At 51.2% G+C, this 19,958-nt stretch overlaps 5 protein-coding genes across 5 annotated transcripts; 3 read left to right on the forward strand and 2 right to left on the reverse strand.

Annotated features, from left to right (window-relative positions):
• AtWU_07432 (Eisosome component PIL1/LSP1 family protein) lies at positions 1-1,312 on the forward strand (the record flags this gene model as incomplete). The annotated part of the gene is made up of 4 exons (XM_035502541.1): positions 1-118; positions 267-400; positions 459-642; positions 699-1,312. The coding sequence occupies 4 exons, from the start codon at positions 1-3 to the stop codon at positions 1,310-1,312; spliced, it is 1,050 nt and encodes a 349-aa protein (XP_035358434.1).
• A 2,065-nt stretch (positions 1,313-3,377) lies between these two features.
• AtWU_07433 (bZIP transcription factor) lies at positions 3,378-4,871 on the reverse strand (the record flags this gene model as incomplete). The annotated part of the gene is made up of 2 exons (XM_035502542.1): positions 3,378-3,916; positions 4,607-4,871. 2 exons carry the CDS (start codon positions 4,869-4,871, stop codon positions 3,378-3,380), a joined length of 804 nt encoding a protein of 267 aa, XP_035358435.1.
• Positions 4,872-9,811: 4,940 nt separating this feature from the next.
• AtWU_07434 (transcription factor domain-containing protein) lies at positions 9,812-13,049 on the forward strand (the record flags this gene model as incomplete). The annotated part of the gene is made up of 6 exons (XM_035502543.1): positions 9,812-9,940; positions 9,997-10,130; positions 10,200-10,636; positions 10,697-11,369; positions 11,441-11,992; positions 12,053-13,049. The coding sequence occupies 6 exons, from the start codon at positions 9,812-9,814 to the stop codon at positions 13,047-13,049; spliced, it is 2,922 nt and encodes a 973-aa protein (XP_035358436.1).
• Positions 13,050-13,457: 408 nt separating this feature from the next.
• AtWU_07435 (kinetochore-microtubule binding complex subunit SPC105) lies at positions 13,458-18,283 on the reverse strand (the record flags this gene model as incomplete). Its single annotated transcript, XM_035502544.1, has 4 exons — positions 13,458-14,900; positions 14,958-17,560; positions 17,612-17,969; positions 18,041-18,283. 4 exons carry the CDS (start codon positions 18,281-18,283, stop codon positions 13,458-13,460), a joined length of 4,647 nt encoding a protein of 1,548 aa, XP_035358437.1.
• A 430-nt stretch (positions 18,284-18,713) lies between these two features.
• On the forward strand, positions 18,714-19,704 carry AtWU_07436 (40S ribosomal protein uS17; the record flags this gene model as incomplete). Its single annotated transcript, XM_035502545.1, has 3 exons — positions 18,714-18,888; positions 19,236-19,474; positions 19,636-19,704. 3 exons carry the CDS (start codon positions 18,714-18,716, stop codon positions 19,702-19,704), a joined length of 483 nt encoding a protein of 160 aa, XP_035358438.1.
• Between the last annotated feature and the right edge of the window lie 254 nt (positions 19,705-19,958).

The following is a 19,958-nucleotide window of genomic DNA, read 5'->3' on the forward strand; positions in this document are numbered from 1 at the left end:
ATGCATCGCACCTATTCTATGCGCCAGTCGCGCCTGCCGACGGCCTCGCAGATTGAGAACCCTCCTCCGCCATTGTCTTCCACCAAGACAAACAGAATCTTTGGAAAGGGTGGTTTTGGTGAGTGATCCCCAAGAATGTTGGATCTTTGTCCTGGATGGAGATCAATGGCTCTGGTCACTCCCTATGCTAGGGGGGCTAGGCAACCACTATCTGCTGAGAACAAGCTGAGCCTTGTATGATGATGAAACTGACAATGTCAATTCAGGCCATGCCTTGCGCAAGAACACGGCTGGCGCCTTCGGGCCCGACCTTGCCAGGAAGCTTTCCCAGTTGGTGAAGATGGAAAAGAACGTCATGCGCAGCATGGAGATGGTTTCTAGGGAGCGTATGGAAACTGCTGTATGTCTAGCGATTCAACTTCTTGGGAGACACGAGGACTAATCATGGGTGCTGGCAGCAACAACTCTCCATCTGGGGTGAAAACTGCGACGAAGATGTTTCCGACGTCACTGACAAGCTGGGAGTCTTGCTCTACGAGATTGGTGAACTGGAAGACCTTTTCGTCGACCGCTATGACCAGTACCGTGTCACCATCAAGAGCATCCGCAACATTGAGGCTTCGGTTCAGCCCAGCCGCGACCGTATGTGATTTCTGTCCTATTACCGATTTTTAGTTCTAACATGCATACGCTTCTAGGCAAGCAGAAGATCACCGATGAGATTGCTAAGCTCAAGTACAAGGACCCCAACTCTCCCCGCATCGTCGTTCTGGAGCAAGAGCTTGTCCGTGCAGAGGCCGAATCCCTCGTGGCTGAAGCCCAGCTCTCCAACATCACCCGCGAGAAGCTCAAGGCAGCCTTCCAGTACCAGTTCGATGCACTCAGGGAGCATTGTGAAAAGGTGGCTCTCATCGCTGGATACGGCAAGCACCTCCTGGACCTGGTCGATGACACGCCGGTTACTCCAGGCGAGACTCGCCATGCTTATGATGGATATGACGCCAGCAAGGCCATCATCCAGGACTGTGAGGAAGCCCTCGCCAACTGGGTCACCTCCAAGGCGTCGGTCAAGCCCGCTCTCTCCCAGCGCTCGCGCACCCTGTCTCAGCGTCACCGTGAGACCCTCAAGGGCCGTGAAGGCGTCGATCTTTCCGGCCAGGACCAGCCCATGGGCCGTGACTCTTGGGTGCCCGCGGATCAGCATGCGACCTACCAGCACGAGGTAGAGGATGGTGAGGAAGTGGCCAGCACTGTGGACGGAGAGGAGCGGGGTCGAGAAGAGGAGCGGGAGCCCGTCACGGTGTCTGTTTAAATAGGATGAGAAAGTGGTGAAGATCAGCTTACCTTGGTGGATCATATACGATCATTGAGACCGCCAAGTTACTGATCAATACTCTCATCTTTGTCTCTATATTTGCGGTTTGAGATTCCCGCTCGATATGATTTTGTCGTTCTTTCTTGATGCCTTTTGTGTTTTCTTTTTACCCCTAACGAGTTTTCCGTTACCTTACGATTAATATACTCCCTGACGACGCATGTCCCGACACTAGTCATCGAGATTATTCCACTGTTGGTGAAGGAAATGGAATCCGACACAAGTGGTGGGAATATTCACGATCCAAAGAGACATGGCCGGGTCCAAGGGGAACTTACTCTACTGTCGAACTGATTAATGTATTACTATACCACCTGCGAGGAGGACGGAGCAGAGAGAGAGGAGAAAGACAGAGTATTTATAGTTGGTGCAATCCTTGAGTTCGTCTTGTGCTCGTGGTTTGAATCTCTGTGTTTTGGGATAGGAGTAGTAGGTACTTAATGAACTTGTTAATGAGCTGTGCAATGGCCTATACTTATTATATTCTATTAAACGAGTCCTACGGAGAAGTGCAGTCCCAGGTAAGCCCGTGTCTACTTAGAAGCACGTAATCCCAGGTCAACTTAAGCAGCACAGCAGCAGCAGCAGCAGTAGTCATCAATCATATTTACAGCCTACAAACCTTGCAAGCACACCACACTACCCCCCAAAAACGAGCAAAAAGCAACTTACGAACCAAAAGAAATAAGGTGAAATACAAAAGACACCCACCCCCACGTCCAATACAATTTTTAATTTAGTAAACAAAATCGTGACCATCTCTCCATATCACGTCATTCCTCAAATCAATTCTTTTCTGATTCACTAAAGTGACCTTAGTACCTTCTCAGATCGATCGATCGGGTCTTACTGTATTTAGTAGTACATAATTTCATAAGGATTAGATACTAGTAGTATGCAAAGGTACAATAATAAATTGGATCTGATGTATTCGTAGACAGCAGTAACTGTATGGATCTATCAAGAGGAATAAAATGAGTAAAAGGAAGACTGTTTACTTTGTAAGTAGTTGTTAGAACCATCACGGAGTATAGATCAGCCGGGATTGGATAGCTGCCTGTACTTAGTATTTCTAGTTTGCTTCCTTAGGCAGTAAATTAGGGGGTGATGTCACGGGCGGAAGAAGTGGCGGTCGGGGCGGCCGGTCGGGAGGGAGGGGGGGACCACCAAGCGGCCGGATTCCCCGGATTGGTGGTATTGGGCGCAGCAACCATGTGACCCTTGTCTTTGTTGCCTTATAGAGATTACTTACTAGGACTGCATGCTTAGGGACTGTGGCTGAATACCGTCAGTCAAAGACAATTTACCTCGTCTACGGCTTCTCTGATAGCTCGCTGGTCTGTAGAAATAAGCCGTGCAGTTCATTCTGGCACTTGGGCTCGGCTGAAACCCATTCGGCATATAGTAGATAGATGATAGATGATAGTATGAGTCTGAAACACCGTGTACAAGAGTCGAGTCTTCGAGACCACTCAGTTGCACGTGGGCTGGTCAATGCGTTTAATAGCAACAACAACACCAACACCAACAGAAAACACAAGAGATGAACAAGCAACCCTTCCCAGTACTCCGATTGCGGGGGCACGTATGTATGTATAAGGGGTTCAGAGGACTCTATCCCTGACCCACGGCCCGCTGAAAGCTCACAACAACAACCATAAGTGAAACCATGTCCATGGCCCTTGAGAAATAACCGAACCAGGCTGAAGACAACCCACAAACCCTCACCTTCGCGCACACAAACAGGAGATAGAAGAACATAGGAAACAAGTCATTACATCGTCATCTGACTCCATCCTAGGATGGATAACCAGCCTAAAAGAGGGAAACGAAAACAGATGCGACGGGCCACTCAGTCTGTGAGTACGCCCATACAAAAGAAGACACATGGAGATCCACGCAGGTACTATGTAAATATCGAAATGATTGAGTACGATGAAGCAAGGCAAAAAGAAGCTCAAAAAAAGAAAGGAATCAAGGAGGCAACTTCTTTTCTTTGACTTCAGTTGTCGGTCCCGACGCCCTTCTTTTTTGGCTGAATATGTTTTTGCCCGGGGCCAGTAGCGTTGGTCCCTTGGGAGGCCAAGGCTGTGCTGTCAGTTGGGGGAGGAGCCATGCGAGTCGAGCTGGCTTCGTGCTTTTCGGTCAAGAGGTTCTTCAGCCAGCGGTTCTCCATTTCGAGCTGCGCTACACGCGCCTCGAGAGTTGCGTTCTTTTCGGTGGTTTCGCGCACGGTGCGTTCGAGGGCCTGTTCGCGCTGTTTCTTCTTCATGCGAAACCGGGCGCTGGCAGCCGTATTGCGGCGTCGCCGGTCTTCTTCGGCAGCACGGCGGACGCCCTCCTCCTGGCCAAGGGCGGAAGCAAGGTGATCGCCAGGAATTTGCGTGCTGTACTTGCTGTGGTTGATGTGGCCGTTTGGAGGTGAGATGGAAGAGGAGACATCGGAGGGTGTCATAGCACCCGCACCGTGCCCCAGGTCATCGGGAGGACCATATGAAATAGGTGGATAGATGGGATGAGCTGAGTAGGACAGCATTTGGTCTGTATAGAGGAGTCAATACACTTGTCCCTTGGTAGTAGGTAGCGTGGGGTGGTAACACCCAAAGCCAAGAAGTGATATGGAGACAGCAAGAAGGGGGACAATGTTCAAGATCGGAAACAGAAGCAGGGGGAACATGGAGCACTTGAAGGGGGCCTTGGATGATCAAGAAGAGGTAAGCTCGGCATAAGGGTCCGTTAACGACAGGGTTCCCGACGTTGTCATTGGTGTGAACGATTGCGTGCTCAAATAGAGCGCTCATCCAGACATGGGGATGGCAACCCACCAGAACCTCAAGCTAAAGACACCAAAGACGAGCGAAAAGCATAGACATAGAACCAAGGTGGGTAAGGTGTCCCGGAGCTGCAGAATTTTCGCAATGCAGCGAAAATTAAACAGAATCCAGAGAACTCCCCCGAAAAAGTAAAGGGGGAAAAGTGGTTACAGAGGGTATTCAATGTGGCCATTCTCAGGCAGCCAGAATTAAAGGACGCAGGGAGGATCATGTTCAAGACAATCTGGTCACAAGCAACAGGGACAAGGCATCTGCGGTTACATGCGCTTCCACAGCAACTTTCCAGCATAACAAAGCCATCCAATGCCGTAGGGCTAGCGAAATTAAAGCGAACCACAAAGCACGAAAATTGCGCAAACGATGCAACGATGAGAGTCATAGATCTTGGGAGACTTACCATGATACGGATATCCGCGCACATCGATCGGACTGCGTTCGTCCTCAATGCTATCATACGAACTGACGGAGAGACCGCCCATCCCCTCAGTCTGATCGTAATCCATGTTCAGATTCGAAAAGGCAGCCAGGCCGGCAGAATCTGCGTCAAAGGAATAGTGACGACTCTTGGCCAAGTTAGGATCGTGTCGAGAGAGAAGAAAGTTGAAGTTTTCAAGCCTATCGAAGCTCGAGGCTGTCTGACGAGCGAGGTGCTCATCTGACATATTGGCAGTGGAGGAGGTATTTAGAGGGATTCCGGCCCTTGCCCTCTAAATTAGGTTCGTTTTTGGGTATTTTTCTTTTTCGTAACCGCCTGCCTCCCAAATTGCTTGGTGGCTGCGTCCCGGACAGGCAGGATCCAGAAGTGGTTTAGATGACAACAGAATGGTACAGAATTGACAAGCCAATGTCAAACCCCAGATCAGCGCGTCTAAGAAAATAAAAATAAAAAGGAGGGGAAGGGGTGTGTGTGAGTGTGTGTCTGCGAGTGGAAAAGTAAGGTTCGGAGATAATACAGGTTGGCAGGAATATTTCACAGGATGCAGATTGGGTGACTTGTAGCAAAGATATCTGTTCTGCATTCACTCCATCGCTCGCAATGGTATGGCCCGGGACGGCTAGCCACGTACGCAGAGAAGCACGAGCAGTAATGGGACAATGGGCCGGGAGGGATGAGTGGGAGGGAGGGTAGAAGGGGGCGACCGGGAAAGCTAGTCAGGTTGCGATGTGGATCGAGACCAAGCGTGGCCAGATTAAAGAGAGGGGTGGGATTTCAGGTGAGTAGAGTTAGTTGCAGAAGGAGGAAACGACCAGCAAGCAGGACCATGTATCACCAGGGCGAAAAGATGAGAAAAACGAGCGTCAGGCCGGGGAATAAGCATGAAGGACCACGCAGTTGTGGTGATCGTCTCATGCCCGGGCAAGGCTAGTGGATGATCTGATAGAATGGAGAAATGTCGTGATCGCACGCTGTGGTTGGCCAGTCACAGCCTCGGAAATGCCCAAATGATTTCACCGCTTTGGGAGGCGGGCAGTTGCGGAGGAGTCCGGAGAGCGGGAGAGGAGGAGATGGTTAGATAGATATAGTTTCCAGGGGAAAGGAAAGAAAAGTTGGGGAGAGGGGGGTGGGAAAGATAAAACAGAAGAAGATTGGATCGGATAGATTTTTGGGGAAGAAGGGGGTGCGTGGTCCAGAGGGGGAAAAAAAAATACCAGTTAACTACTACTTACTGTACTTACTCATTCCAGAATGTTAGGGAGAAGGCCCGGGTAGTAGGGGAGAGGAGGGGGGGAGGAGCACGGCACTGGGTACGACACAGTAACGGAACTAACTACTAACTACAACTACTTACTACTTACAGTACAATGCGGACGTCAACCTGTTCGATCATCACCCAGATGCGACAAAGACAGGCGAACGCCGTCCGAGAGGAGCGAAAAGTCCCTCCCAGTCCCGCCCACTTCAACCACTGAAAAGGGGAAGTGCCACGGCACGGAGAACTAATTGGTAATCATAGGTAATTTTGATACCCACATTTTATCGTGGCTTAACTATGAATCCAACATCTCCATTACGAGAACGTGACAGAGAGCCAACGACCTTCAATCTAACATTATCCGCCGCAGATTAGTGTGGCCCGTCTTGGGGTTAGCTTCCCACCAGGGGTTGGACCAGGAGCCAATCCCCTTCCCTATGCACTGTCTCCTCCCAGATATTAATATTCTCTTCCAGTCCACCCATCGCTGAGCCAGACCTTGGTTTCTCCACTGCTCTCACAAAAGCACGTTTGTCCGAGCCCTGGGATATTCTGTTTTGCCGTTTCACTATTGCTCGGAGCAAATCATAATCAGTTAAACGCGTTGCTGAATGACGCGGTCCTTCCGGCCGTTGCTTCCTCGATCGAACTTTCGAGGCATCTGGTCAACTAACCATAACTACTACTAACTTGCAAGCTTGGCGCTTCCGTCCGTCTCCTGAATCCATCTTCTTGCTCCTCGGTCTCTATCTCTACTGGAGGGACTGCTTTCCCCGCGCTCCACGGCGGAATATGACCTCACTGTGCTGGTGGCCATCTTTGTTTGGCTATGATCAGACCGATCGACCACACTGCTCCCCAGTCCAACTCCCTAAACGGGTTGTCCTTCAGGTGGGAAGATCTTTATCCCCTTACATAGTCCTGTCGAGTTCCGAGGATTTGGTTAGTTGCGTCCTCGACTGGCCTGCAGAGTATACTTAAGTACGGTCCTTACACCTGCACTGGTTTCGTTGCACAATTCCCGCAATGTGCATTATCTGGACCATGCGGTTGCTGTCAAATACAGTTCTTCTTTCGCGGGTCACCACAGACTACGCACTGTGTTGACCGGGTAGTCAAAATGGTCCCTGAGTGACGGGAGTTCTCCGGTAGGTGCGACTGACCTAGCACATCATTCCGTACCCACTGCATCCTGCTGTCATTCAGAAAGACCTTCCGATGGATGACACGGTCCACGGAGGAGTCTCGAATCTTACAGAGAGTGGATGTCCTCTTCTCGGGACCATCTCGGCGCCGCAATGGACCACAATAACTCCAACTATGCATTAACCTACGTAAAGAAGGCTTACCACGTCGACAACCTAATAGGTTTTTCCGCGGCCGACTGGATAGGCTACTATCCACTTCTCCAACCGCCTACTGCGCCGCTGGAAGTTGATTCTCCACTGCCAATTCGTGCCCCATGCCACCCATCTTCATGCTTGAATTCTTCCTGCCCACTTGCCAAGAAGAAGTTTTACATGAAATCTCAGCTTATGTCTTACTCGCGCAGTAGCAATGCCCTTAGGGCTCGTATGTTCGGGCCATGTTACCTTTTCGGAATGTATACATACCCACTAGGAAGAGACCAAGCGTAAAATCCAACATGCCCACGAGAGATCCCGCTCCAGGCTGCGTCTTTTAAGTTTCGTGTGCTGATTAGGACTTTCTAGCCCTCTGCTACTTGAGTGGCGTAGATTGCCACTTACTACAATTAAAGCCTAGAGTAGCCGTAAACTGCCTAGCACAGCGATGGTCACTAGTCATCGCCCCGGCTGGATTATGTTATACTACGCCAGCTTGTATAGGAGAATTGCGAACATCGGAGTTCTACCACGGCAGTAGTTCAATTTGGTATGGTTTACGAATGCTAATCGTTTGCAACTGTCTGTTGTTGTAGAGACGGTACGCAATAACTACACCGGCTGATGAACTAGCACGTGCTCCAATGTTTACCAACGCGGAAGTTACGATCCATCTCTCCTTTGACCGTCAAGCTTTCTTTCTTTTTCTTTCTCGCGTATACTTGCTTATTTTTAACTCCTCGAAGGCTTCCGGATGGAGCAGGAAAATGTGATTCAATTTTATCAGACAAGAATCTATACTACTCTTACCGAGTCCAATTGCCATCATGTTGGCAGGAACGACAAGGACGAGAACGAACACGGCTCACTTAATAGCGCGCGCGTCTTCTAGCAAGCTCTGGTACATCTATCAAACAGAGGAGCACCTATCCATTGGATAATCAGTTTACGTCCCAATATGACATGTCACACCTCCCGCTCCCGGGACCTTCAGCTGAGCAGAGTAGGCAACTTCAATCTTACTCGTTGAGGAGGCAGAGAGGGAAAAGCACTGCATCTTCCACAAAATGCGGGGGGATTGAGCTTTTCTTGACGGGAAAGGTCCAATGAAACCTCGACGCAGGCTTTTATCTGATCGGATTTTGACCTTAGCCCAAACCTTAGGCGCTGCAACAACTATGGGTTCGTAAGGCTACCAGCCCGCATGATCACTTGCTTTAATCCTCTATCGTGCTAACAATGAGCTTCTGCTAGTGATCACCCTCCTCTCTAAAAGTATCCATGAAGCGCGGAAAATGGCCTGGGAAAGAGCGGTCGTCTGGAGAAAAACTCAAGGGAGAGATTCGCATGCCTGCGCGTTGTAATGGCAATAGGTGGCAAGCATTTATAGGGTTATTCGAATCATCTTCAGGCCACGAAGGAATCCCACGTTGCTTCGAGTGCAACTACTGGGTAGAGATCATTCTACCTCCATCGGAGTCGAAGGAGCGATGCTCATTGGTACCCCGGGTTTGCAGCGTTCGGTGGCATCAACCACGCCCAATGAGATAGAAGGTATCCTACTGGATCGAGAAGTATTTCGTCCGAATGGCAGACACGTGTGTAGCAACGAGACCTGGAGCTATAAAAGGTATGCGTTTGGTTCATTGAGAGCAAACAAGTGCGAGCAGGCATCGAGTTAGTAGCTGACAGGGATTCTAAATCGATTCAGTTATCAACCCAACAGTGGCATTACCGACGATTTCTAAGGAACCATTGATTCTAGCCGTAAAGAAACCTATACAATTCAACTACGTCACTATATATTTTTTGATATATAGCAGCTAAGATTCTGAACGGGTGCAGTCATTCTCAAAGCGAGCAAGCGCCAGGGTTCAAAGAGCAGTCCTTCTGGAACGGACTAGAGACACAATCGAACGAACCATCGGCGCCAATGAGCCCGACGGAGACGGAAGCGACCGAGTGCCGACCGCCGAGCGCCTCAAAGGCTAGAGCGTCATTAATAATCTTGGCGATGACCCTCGGTTGGCTGTTCAAGAGGAAAAAGGAAAAATCTTGCCCAACGTTGGTCATCTGCTGGCAGTTGCGGTAATATCAGCCAAAGTGATCGGAGGGTCCATTTCACAAACACAGTATATGACACATCGTCCCTGATCTTGCTCTACATCGACCTTCCCCTATTCCATCGTTTGCTGGGCGGAATAAGCTACACGCCACTTCACCCGAAAAATCCAGCGCTAAGCGGGACCGGCTGTGCCATATTCGATCCATCGCGTGAAGCGCTGTCATAGGCGCGCCGTCAGCTTCCAACTAACGTCCGTTTTCCTGTGTATATCATTGCTTGTGTGATCGGAGCGCCTTGAATGTTTCTAGTTTGCTTTTCATTCTTGTCTCCGGTTTCTATGCTTTCATAACTGTCAGCCAATCAATACCGGCCATAATTTCTAGTGCTTTTATCACAGACAAGACGACTGGCTGCTCTGTCTCCATCCGGTCCACTAAGCCCCCCTATGGGCCTTCCTTACTCATGGTCACAGTAAACAGTTGCTTTGTGCATACAAAGCCATGCAGGACTCAGAAGTAGCTGCGGGATTGTTGCCCTCATGGAGTGTGCAAGATAATCATCCCATCATCCACAAGGGTGCAGGCACCCACAGCGGCCAAGATCTGAGTAGCCGGAGGCGCAACCCACTGGTGAGCGACATCCTCTCCCGCTCTTGGATGTACATCAGTTGAACTTATGGTGGTAGGCATGCGAAGCGTGTTATAAGAAAAAGGTTAAGTGCGAGACCGAAGGTTCCGGCGCAACATGTATACAATGCCTGCGTCGTAATACAACTTGCAAATTTACCACGAGAAAAGAGAAAAGAGATGAATTGAAGAGGTAATTATCTACTTTCTAGATTCTCTATACATATCTGATCTGAAGACACTTGCTGATAAACACCCGTAGGGCGCACTACGTGAGGACTCTGGAAAACCGAGTGAAGAGGACAGAGTCTATTCTCAGAGCCGCTGGCCTTCTAAGCGATGACCTGATGAGTTTGGATGATGGGCTCAGCGACGATGATAATAGAAGGCCCGACTATGGAAGTGACTCGGGAGATGAATCGATCTCGCCTTATTTTAGCCCCCGCGAGGTCTCCAGCCGGCGTAGTTCGGGGGCATTGACCTCGGATGGCTCAAGGGACTATGATCATCTACAGTACCGTGCGCCAACTGAGGAAGACCCAGGATCTACTGCATCTCATGCCACCCCATCTCGTCAGTCACTCGGCCCTACTAACTCGTCCAAGCTTCCTGAGGACGGGAGCTCTTCTTCGAAAAAGTGTCTTCATACCCATGCCCCCGTATTCAAGTTGGATAGCAGAGAGGATTCGAGGTACTACGGTATGGCAATCGTCTATAACGCCACTCTCTGGCACCTATTGTGTTTCTAACGTATACTAGGTCGGTCATCTTCGCTGTCCATTCTGTCGCGGGAGGCACTGGATTGGATTAAGCACAAGACGGGCGAAGACACGATACTAAACGTCGTATTTTCCGACTCCAATAGTGATAACGCCTGGGATGCCTGGCGACCGGAAGTTTTCCATGACTTGTTTGCCTCGCAGGTGTTCAAGCCTTTGCCCCCGAGAGCAGAGGTGTTCACTCTGTTGCGGGACTATTTTCGCACAGTGAACCGCCTATTCCCGCTTTATGATGAATCGTCTTTCATGCAGCTTGTTGAATGGCAATACACCCAACAAACGTGTGACGATGCTGCCCGATGGGCTAGTATCAATATCATCCTCTCGTTGGCCTACGAGTACCGCTTCTCTAACTGTCAAAAATCGGAGAAAGATCGAGAACGTGCATGGCTTTACTACAAGAACGCAATGTCAGTTTTTGCGGAGCTCTCTCTGCGACGGACTGACCTCCTAAGCGTGCAAGCCCTTTTGGGCATGGCTTTCTTTCTTCGTGGAAACTCGGGGACCCAGTCAGCATTACCAATAATCACGGCGGCCATGCGCATTTGCCAGCGAATGGGTCTACATCGCAATATACCAAGGCCTTACCTCACCCCAAAGGAACAGGAGCAAAGAAGGAGGGTATTTTGGATTGCATATATCCTCGATCAAAGGTAAGAAGTGCAAGTGTCAAAACCTACAGTCCATCCTTTTTAAGCAGTTTTAACTTGTGATTTCTTTATAGCGCCTGTGTTCGATCCGGAAGCGCCCCAGCCCAGCACTTCGAAGACTTCGATGTGGATTTCCCTGTTGATCATATTCACGATCCGTTTGTGAAAGCTCGCGACGGCTCGTTCTTCCGCCATCTTTGCCAGCTTACGGTGATCAAAAGCCGCGTGTTCAGCAAGCTTTATGCAGCGAAAGCTTTGGAGAATAAGTCACCAGAGGAAATCTACAATAATATTCGGGAGTTACACGATGAGCTCGAGGAGTGGAAGCGTGTCAATGCGCTCGAGTTTCGAATGAAACAAAGAGGTGCTGGTCAGGACTTCCTGATCGGCTTTGCCTCGGCAGGACTGCAGTTCGTCTATTATAATACCATGATTATGATACATCGACTGCCTCTGATGATTCAATTTGCCTCGGCGCACTGTATTGCGAGAGGCAATCACCCCCCAATGGACTATGACTTGATATCGAGCGAGGCGTCTGCTTCAGCTGCGATTTGCGTCCAAGCCGCCCGGGACACCGTGAGGCTAGTGAACAACTTGCCATGGGGTGATATTGCATGGATATGGTAAGCAATAAACAGAATCCTTGTCTGCACGGCGGCTCTTTGACGACTGACAATACCCAGGTCCTTACTGTACTACATCTTTTTGGCGGTCATGAACATTTTTGTGAATATTCTACGAGACCCGCAGCACGAGAAAGTCAAAGACGACCTACAGTCCCTGAACATGGCGGCGACGTTCTTCGCAACCCTCATTCCCGGCGATGGGCCTGGTCACTACGCTCGCTTCATGACGAGGATGTGTGCCAATTTCGAGCGCATAGCCAGGGTTGTCGTTGAGCGAAATCAGAGAACCGTCAAACCTAGTGAAACGAAACATCACAGTTCATCCCGCAAATCCAGCACTACCGCAAAGGATCAGAAATCCGTGCGTGCGGTATCCCCTCAGTCATCACGCACATCCACCTATTCTAAATCCGGATCAAGCCCTCCCGTGCCTTCCTCCGTCCGCCTAAGCATCGACATTCCGAATCTTGAAGGCCTTCCCCCAGTCAACTCTGCGGGCTACGTGGTCCCCGATGACCTGACCCCCAGTCCAGTACCGGGTCCGACAATCTCCTCTCACCCAGTTACAACCACAACCACGCAGCCTCTTTCTCAATCCACACCTGCACCTCCATCCGGTCCCCCTCGATCCTACGATAGCTCTTTACCAACAGGCCTCGAGAGCTCCTTCTTCCCCATCACAGTCAACAGTGACGGCTTCAACTTTTCTCAGCCCGAACTCTGGCAAATTCCCTTAACAGCAGACTGGGAAGTCACGCCACACGCCCTAGGCAGCTTGTTCGGACCCGACTTCAATTACCTTTTCCCGGGGCAAACAGACCCGAGCAGTAATGAATTTCAACCCACGAGCCAGGTTGCCGGCCAACCCATGTCAACTGCACCAGCGCCCATGGAGTTCACTTATGCCAATACAATGGCCGAGGCGCAGAATCCCAGCCGGAACCGCAACCGCAGTCAGCATGACGGAGTGCCTACAACTGCAGATCAGTCCCTGCAAGACAATGATATGTGGATGGCCGGCATGTATTCGAATCCATATAATCTCCCACCCTGACCGGACTGATATTTTCAGCTTCATGTGTGAACCTGAGAAATGAAATTGTACATATCGAGCATGAGTGACGATTAGATAATCAAATTATTATCATCATTTAACTAGTGGAATAGGCTAATATTGTAATGAAAAATGTGGATATAGTTGTCATTTGTACTGCACCTTGTGCCTTGTGTAAACCAGTAAACCCATAAAAAGGAGCAAGATACACAGCATGAAATAGAACACCATCTCCTTCCCTTTGTTGATCCCAGATTAATAAATAGAAAACCAATCAACCAAACACCACCAGCCCCATCCATATACATAACCGGGGGAAAAAAGAATACCTACAACCCGAAACAGAGAAACCCCATACCACCAAAACCAACCCAAACCAAACACCTCATCAGAAAGAAAACCACCTAACTAGAACACAACCCCACTAAGTTTCCTAACCGCCATACTCCAAACCCCACCCCCAAGCTTCAAAGCAGCCGCATCACCACCCTTCTTTTCAGCACCGCCACGCAGCCCCTTCGCAAGAATCTTCCGCATCTCCACCTCCGAAAGACCAGCTTCATTGCCACTGCCGAATCCATACACTTTACTAGCGATCACATCGGTCTTGATATCCAAGGTACCGATATCACTCTTGTCACTACCAGTCTCGTGGCCCTCACCATCATGGGTGGTGTTGTGCAAGATGCGAGTTGTAACGGCGAAGTCGACGTCGATGCGTCGGCGTTTGCCGTCGGGTGTGGTACCCGTGGAGAGGAGCGTGCATCTTGCGCGGAGGGAGGGAGAGGAGTCGTTCGCTTCGAGGAGTTTGAGTTTGGTGACGCCGCAGAATTCAAGCATGCGGGCTTCTTCTTCGAGTTTGAGGGTGAGGTCCCAGGCTTGGGAGATGAAGTGGAGGAGATGTTTGGGGGTGGGTTTTTGTTGGGGAGTGGTGGTGGTGATGTGGGATTGGAGGGATTTGAGGACGAGGAGGGAGATGGGAGAGAGTTGGGCGGTGGGTGTTGTGGTAGAGCGCTTGGTGTCGGATGTAGGGGCGTATTTTAGGTCGATTGGTGTGGGTGGGTTTGTGTTGTTGTCGGTGTTGGTGTGGAAGGAGGCAGGGTGGAAGGTGAGTTGGAGTTGGTTGCGGTAGGACATGGTTATGGCTGGGCCGGCGGAGGATCCTTCTGGAGGGGAGGTCGCGGAGATGATGCTCCAGCCGGTTTGGCGCTCCAGGTTGCGGACGGATTCTTTCAGCTCGCTAATCTCTTTGGCGCTCCAGCCGCGGCATTCTTCTTTGATTCGTTCTGCTTCCTCGATCTGAGCGGTGAATTCTGCTTTGAGTGCTGTGCCGGACTCGATCGTGTCGGTTTTGGTTTTGAGTTCCTCTTGCATCTCCTGTAGTCGGCGCCTCTTCTCTTCGATTTCGGCTTCCACGGTGGAGAGCTTCTCTCTTGTACTGCGGAGTTCGTCCTGGTCGCAGTTCTCCATCTCATCTGCGAGTTGCTGAAGTGTCGTGGCTTCTTTCTCGAGGGCGGAGTGCTTTTCTTCGAGACCTGGTACGACTCCGGTCAAGAGGGCTTCATGCTTGGATAAGATGTCGCCGTCGGCCTTCATCTCCTGCGCGTGCCGGTCAAGTCCGTCTTTCAGGCCTTCGAGGAGCTTCATGCGCCACTCGTACCATGTGGCTTTGCTTTGGAGTCTGGCGTGCGTCTTGACGTTGCGGAACTGGTTGTCCATCAAGAGACGAATGTCGGGTGGCGCTGTCATGTATTCACGGAACAGCGGCGGGTTTTCGGCGTAGGTCTCCGTTTCGATGGAGCGAATGATCTGTCTTCCTTCGGAGATATAGGACTTCAGTTCGCGACAAGACTGTAGTATCGTTAGTAAGATGACAAAAGCAATATAGGTAGAAGTGCGGAGGCTTACGTGTTGATAAAGCTCAAGCATGGGGACAGTGCAGAAACCAGCTGCCACGCAGGCTTCAAAGTCAGAAGCACTTGACTTAGTCTCGCTCTCAGTTGAAAGTCGCATTGCTCGTTTGGTAGCACTGTCAGGGGCAGTGGTATGCCGCCGTTTTGTCGTCGTGAGCTCCATGAAGTGGATGTTGGTCATGTTCAGGAAGTCCTGCAACTGTATTGGTTCAAATTGCGGACCAGGCTCTTCAGCAACAGCGTCCTGTTCTTCCGTTGGTTCGGCACTAGACGGTGACTTTGAGGACATTCGACCGGGTTTCTCCGGACTGGTCGCCAGGGAGCTGCCTTTCGGCTCCTGGAGAGGAGTGGTGCTCATCTTCAATGGAGAGCCACTGAAGAGTTTGAGAGGCGAACGGGCTGCACGCCCAACCGTTTCATCCTTGGACGGAGGTGCAGGAAGCCTGATGTTCTTCACCGGACTCACGTTTTCACGCCCCCTCAAACGCTTAGGTGTGCTATCAACATCTTCATCATCCATATCCAGCTCGGCTGGCCGTTTGCCGAGGACGCCACGAGCGGCGCCAACATGCAAGCTCTTTCTCCCACGCAGCTTATTCTTCTTCGGGGTGAGACTTGAGATCATGTCTTTCAAATTAGCTGTGGGGTCCCGATCATTGAGCGGTGGGGGCGGAATATGCCCATCTTCTCGGTTCTCTTCCTCTTCGCGCTCCCTCTCAACCTCCTCCTGAAGCTTCACGGGATCTTCAAAGCGCACTCCCTGCTTAGACGGTTCCTGGGGGATGAACTGCGGTGCCTCTTCACCGATCGATCGACGCTTGTCAAGCATAGCGGCCACCTTGGGCGACCCAAGGCCTTCTTTATCGATCCCGAGACCTGAGGATCGTCTTTTTCCATGAGGTTGCAGGACAAACAGAGGAGCTGATTCTCCAGATGCAGACTTCTCGAAAAGACTTTTACGCCTTGGAGATTTCCTCCCGCTTGCAGGTCCCGTAGGGTTCGCCTGCGGTGGCTTCTCGGGCGATGTACTCTGATCATCAGTGGATTTAGACGGAGTTTCAGCAGGTGAGAGTCCGCTGGCCTGCAGCGCCGGTTCTTTCGGGGATGGCTGTGATGTCTGAGAGGTTGGGGTGCTCAAAGCAGCATGGCTTAGGCTTTGTCGGGTCCGCCTGGATCTCACACTCGCCAGGCTAGGACTTCCGTTCTCTGAAGCAACGGCAGCGACATGGAACGAGGCGGGTGATTTAGCTGGGGACTGACGAGCGGAACCCTGGAAGGGTGAGCTACCGAGGCGAGCAGCAGTCGGTTCGGAATTTGGCTCTACTTCCATTGGTTCTTCAACGGTCTCCTGTGGCCCTGCTTGAGGTGAGATTATCTTACCCACGGCAGTCGTGAAATCCATGCCCTGGGTTTGATCCTCATCTTGTGGTTCGGTTTGCTCCTGAGCTGCGGGAAGTATGCCACCAATGGCCCCGGTCATTTCCATGTCCATTCCTTCATCCATGTTGTCATCTTCGTTCTCCCAGGCAGAGAAATCCGGTGCCTTGGAACTTGGCGTGAAGGATTCAGCTGGGCCATCGTCGTTCTCATTGGCGACATTAGCTGTAAATGGTTTGTTCAGAACGCCACCAACGACCGATGTGAATTCCATGGTCATCTCCTCATCTTCGTCTGCGTTGCTGTAGGCTCCTGTTGACTTGGCTGGCGAGATAGGTTGCGCGATGCCTCCAACGACATTGGTCAATTCCATGGTTTGTTCATCGTACACGGTCTCTGCGCCAAGTGACATGCGACTTCTCATGCTCTGACGACGGCTCTGCTGGCCTGGAAGAATACGTCCAATGGCATTCGTCACTTCCATACTGAGGTCCTCATCCCCATTGTCGCTTGCCGCATCTACCTCAGCCGGTTGGTCGGCCACGAACCCTGAGGGCTGCACATTCTCCTGGTCATGCCGAGCGCTAATGTCTTCCCAATCAAAACTTTGGCGTTCACCTTTCTTGATCCAGGGCTGGAAGGCGCCTGTGATCTCCTGATCGGCAATCTCCATCGACATGTCACCGTCATCATCGTCCTCAATGCCACGAGTGCCTGCTTCTCGGGCCGCTTGCCGTAGAGCCTCATTTAGCCGAGCACTGGAGCTGGTGCTAGCCTCAGACCCATCTGACCGAGTCGTGACTGCAGAACGAGCGGTCATATCGTCCATACTCATCGCGGTACTTTCCCCGTCAGAGCCGGAAACTGACGAATTGTCATCATCGTCGATGTCTTCCTGCGAACCTTGTAATCCGGTATATTCACTACCGTCCGCCGAGCTCCCGCTGAATGGGCTTGAGGACATCTCCTGCGACCTTGATCGGTTCTGGAGCTGCTGTAGATCTGGGTACTGAACGGGGGAAAAGCCGATATCTGATTCTGCGTCCAGGTCGGGAGAAGGAGGATCTTCCGGGGGATTCTTTTGCGCGGGGGTCTGATTTGCCAGGGACGATGCACGCCTGGTTGAGTTGGAGGTAGACGAAGAGGTCGAGTCATCAGGTATCTCCACAACATTCCACGTGTGCAATGTTGCTTCGGGGGCAAATGAAACACGGCGATTTGCTGTCGCGGTCTGTCAGCTTAATGTTAGAATAGGAAAGCTGTATGACGAACCCATAGATTTCCGGCGCGCCTCTCTTCGCTCAAGGATCGTCTTGCGCTCGCGCTCCCGCTGTTCCTTCTCTTCTCGCTCTCTCACCGCGGCCATTTCATCCCGGATTGAAGCGGCGGTGAAGCTATCGAAAGGATTGGACGGGTCGTCACCCGCAGAGCCTGACGGTTGTGCCGGAGTATCGAAGTCTATTAACATGCCCTCTTTGCCCTGGTCGGGGGCTTCACCTGTGCCGTCATTGTGAGGTGGACCGCGAGCGGGAGTCCGTCTGCGTGTCTCCTCAAACGTAGGAATGTTGCGAACCGGGGAAACGGGAACTGTAGGTTTCAGGATAGATTTGAGGGGGAAGGCTGCAGTAGACTTGAGCGCGACAGGATTGACATTAGTATAAGCGACAGATAAGGACATCGGGGGCCAGAGTGCGGAGCTACCTTGCGTCGATTGCCATTTGAATCTTGGAGCGCATCTAGACCACCAGGTCCCAGACTCTTACTGCGCGACTTCTTATCCTTTGCCGAGAGCTTTGGACGCTCACCAATAGGTTGAGAAGAGCTGATATTTGTGGTGGCATTCTCCTTGTCCAAGGTAGAGGTCAACTGCGATCGAGGGACATGGGCGATAGAGCGACGAGATCGCGGGCGGGAAGACCCCGCGGAGTCACTTCGGGACGCCATGGGAGTCTATATTGAGGGGGACATGAAAGATGAAGAAGAGATTAATGAGGTAGATTGAAAAGCGTCACCCGCGATATCCAACTGACTAGTTAGGGGGATCAGTCCGGGGAATGACAACAATCAACGAGTTTACTCCCCTAAAGTTTCACCATAAACACTTAGATGGATTGGGCCTCGAGCTTCCCGCGCGTCACCCGGTCGGCGCTCATGTGACCGGGGGATGTAAACAAACCAAAACGGATAGCCCTAGCCGAGTCCCAAAACAGACTAGCGCCCCCATCGCACACTCACAGGCCGAATATCCGCCATCGTCGAATAAATCTTCTCCAACATCGACGTCGACCACCGCAGGCCCCGACACCCACCCTCCGCGACGAATTATACCACCCAGCTCGACTTCGCTTCCTCGTCGGACTGAATTCTCGCAACAATGGCGACCGAGTTGACCGTCCAGTCGGAACGTGCGTTCCAGAAGCAGCCTCACATCTTCGTCAACCCCAAGGCTCAGGCGAAGAGCAAGAAGGTTGGCACCGGCCGCCGTTGGTACAAGGATGTCGGTCTTGGTTTCCGTACCCCCAAGACCGCCATTGAGGGCTCCTACATCGGTATGCACGACCTATGTTGAAATTTTATTTTGCGGCGTTATCGACTTCCGATCATGCGGGACCGGGACTGGGAATCTTTCGGAGGCTATGGGGAGATGAGAATATGCCGCATGGAAAAGGGAGAAATCACCTGGGGAGCGCCAGCATGAGTCTACGATAAAATGCAACTACACCATGCAAAGGATCGGGATGAAATGCGACAAGAGAAGGAATCAGAGATCACACCTGGAAAGAGCGCTTGGCGACAGATTTGCGGAACCCGGTTATTCTCATCTCTCAATGGCTCCGGAGAAGTCCAGTCATGTTGTTCAAATCCCAGGTGGGACAAAATAACTGATATCGAACAGACAAGAAGTGCCCCTTCACCGGTCTGGTTTCCATCCGTGGCCGTATCCTGACCGGCCGTGTCGTCTCCACCAAGATGCACCGTACCATCGTCATCCGCCGTGAATACCTCCACTACGTCCCCAAGTACAACCGTTACGAGAAGAGACACAAGAACCTTGCCGCTCACGTCTCTCCCGCTTTCCGTGTTGAGGAAGGTGACTGGGTCACCGTCGGCCAGTGCCGTCCCCTCTCCAAGACTGTATGTCAAAACTTCCTCGAAATATCTTGTGCGGTCGCTGGTGGCAAATGCGTTTCTTTCCTATACGCCTGGAAAGAATACGGATAATGCCTAGTGCTGCTGAAGATATTCCATATGACTCGCACAACCGTCTGCAACGGATGCGCTAACATACTATTCAGGTCCGCTTCAACGTCCTCCGTGTCCTTCCCCGTACCGGTAAGGCCGTCAAGGCTTTCTCCAAGTTCTAAGCGTCTCGATGAGGAAGGGTGTGTTTTCGCGAGGACGAACCTAGGGCAGCGGCGTGACTGGATATAAACGGAATAGTTTCTCGGGTTGGGATTGTTTCACGATTTCATGTCCCAGGTACCCTTGTGGAAGGAATATCCAATGAAAAAATTACTTTGATTCTCCCACATAGACTTTTTATATCTGTACGAGATCTCAGAGCACTGAGGGAGAGTTCAGTATGCTAGTGTGAAATCTAGCCTTTCTAATCGAGTCA

Source organism: Aspergillus tubingensis (assembly GCF_013340325.1).
Source record: "Aspergillus tubingensis WU-2223L DNA, scaffold_8, whole genome shotgun sequence".
Taxonomy (NCBI): Eukaryota; Fungi; Ascomycota; class Eurotiomycetes; order Eurotiales; family Aspergillaceae; genus Aspergillus; species Aspergillus tubingensis.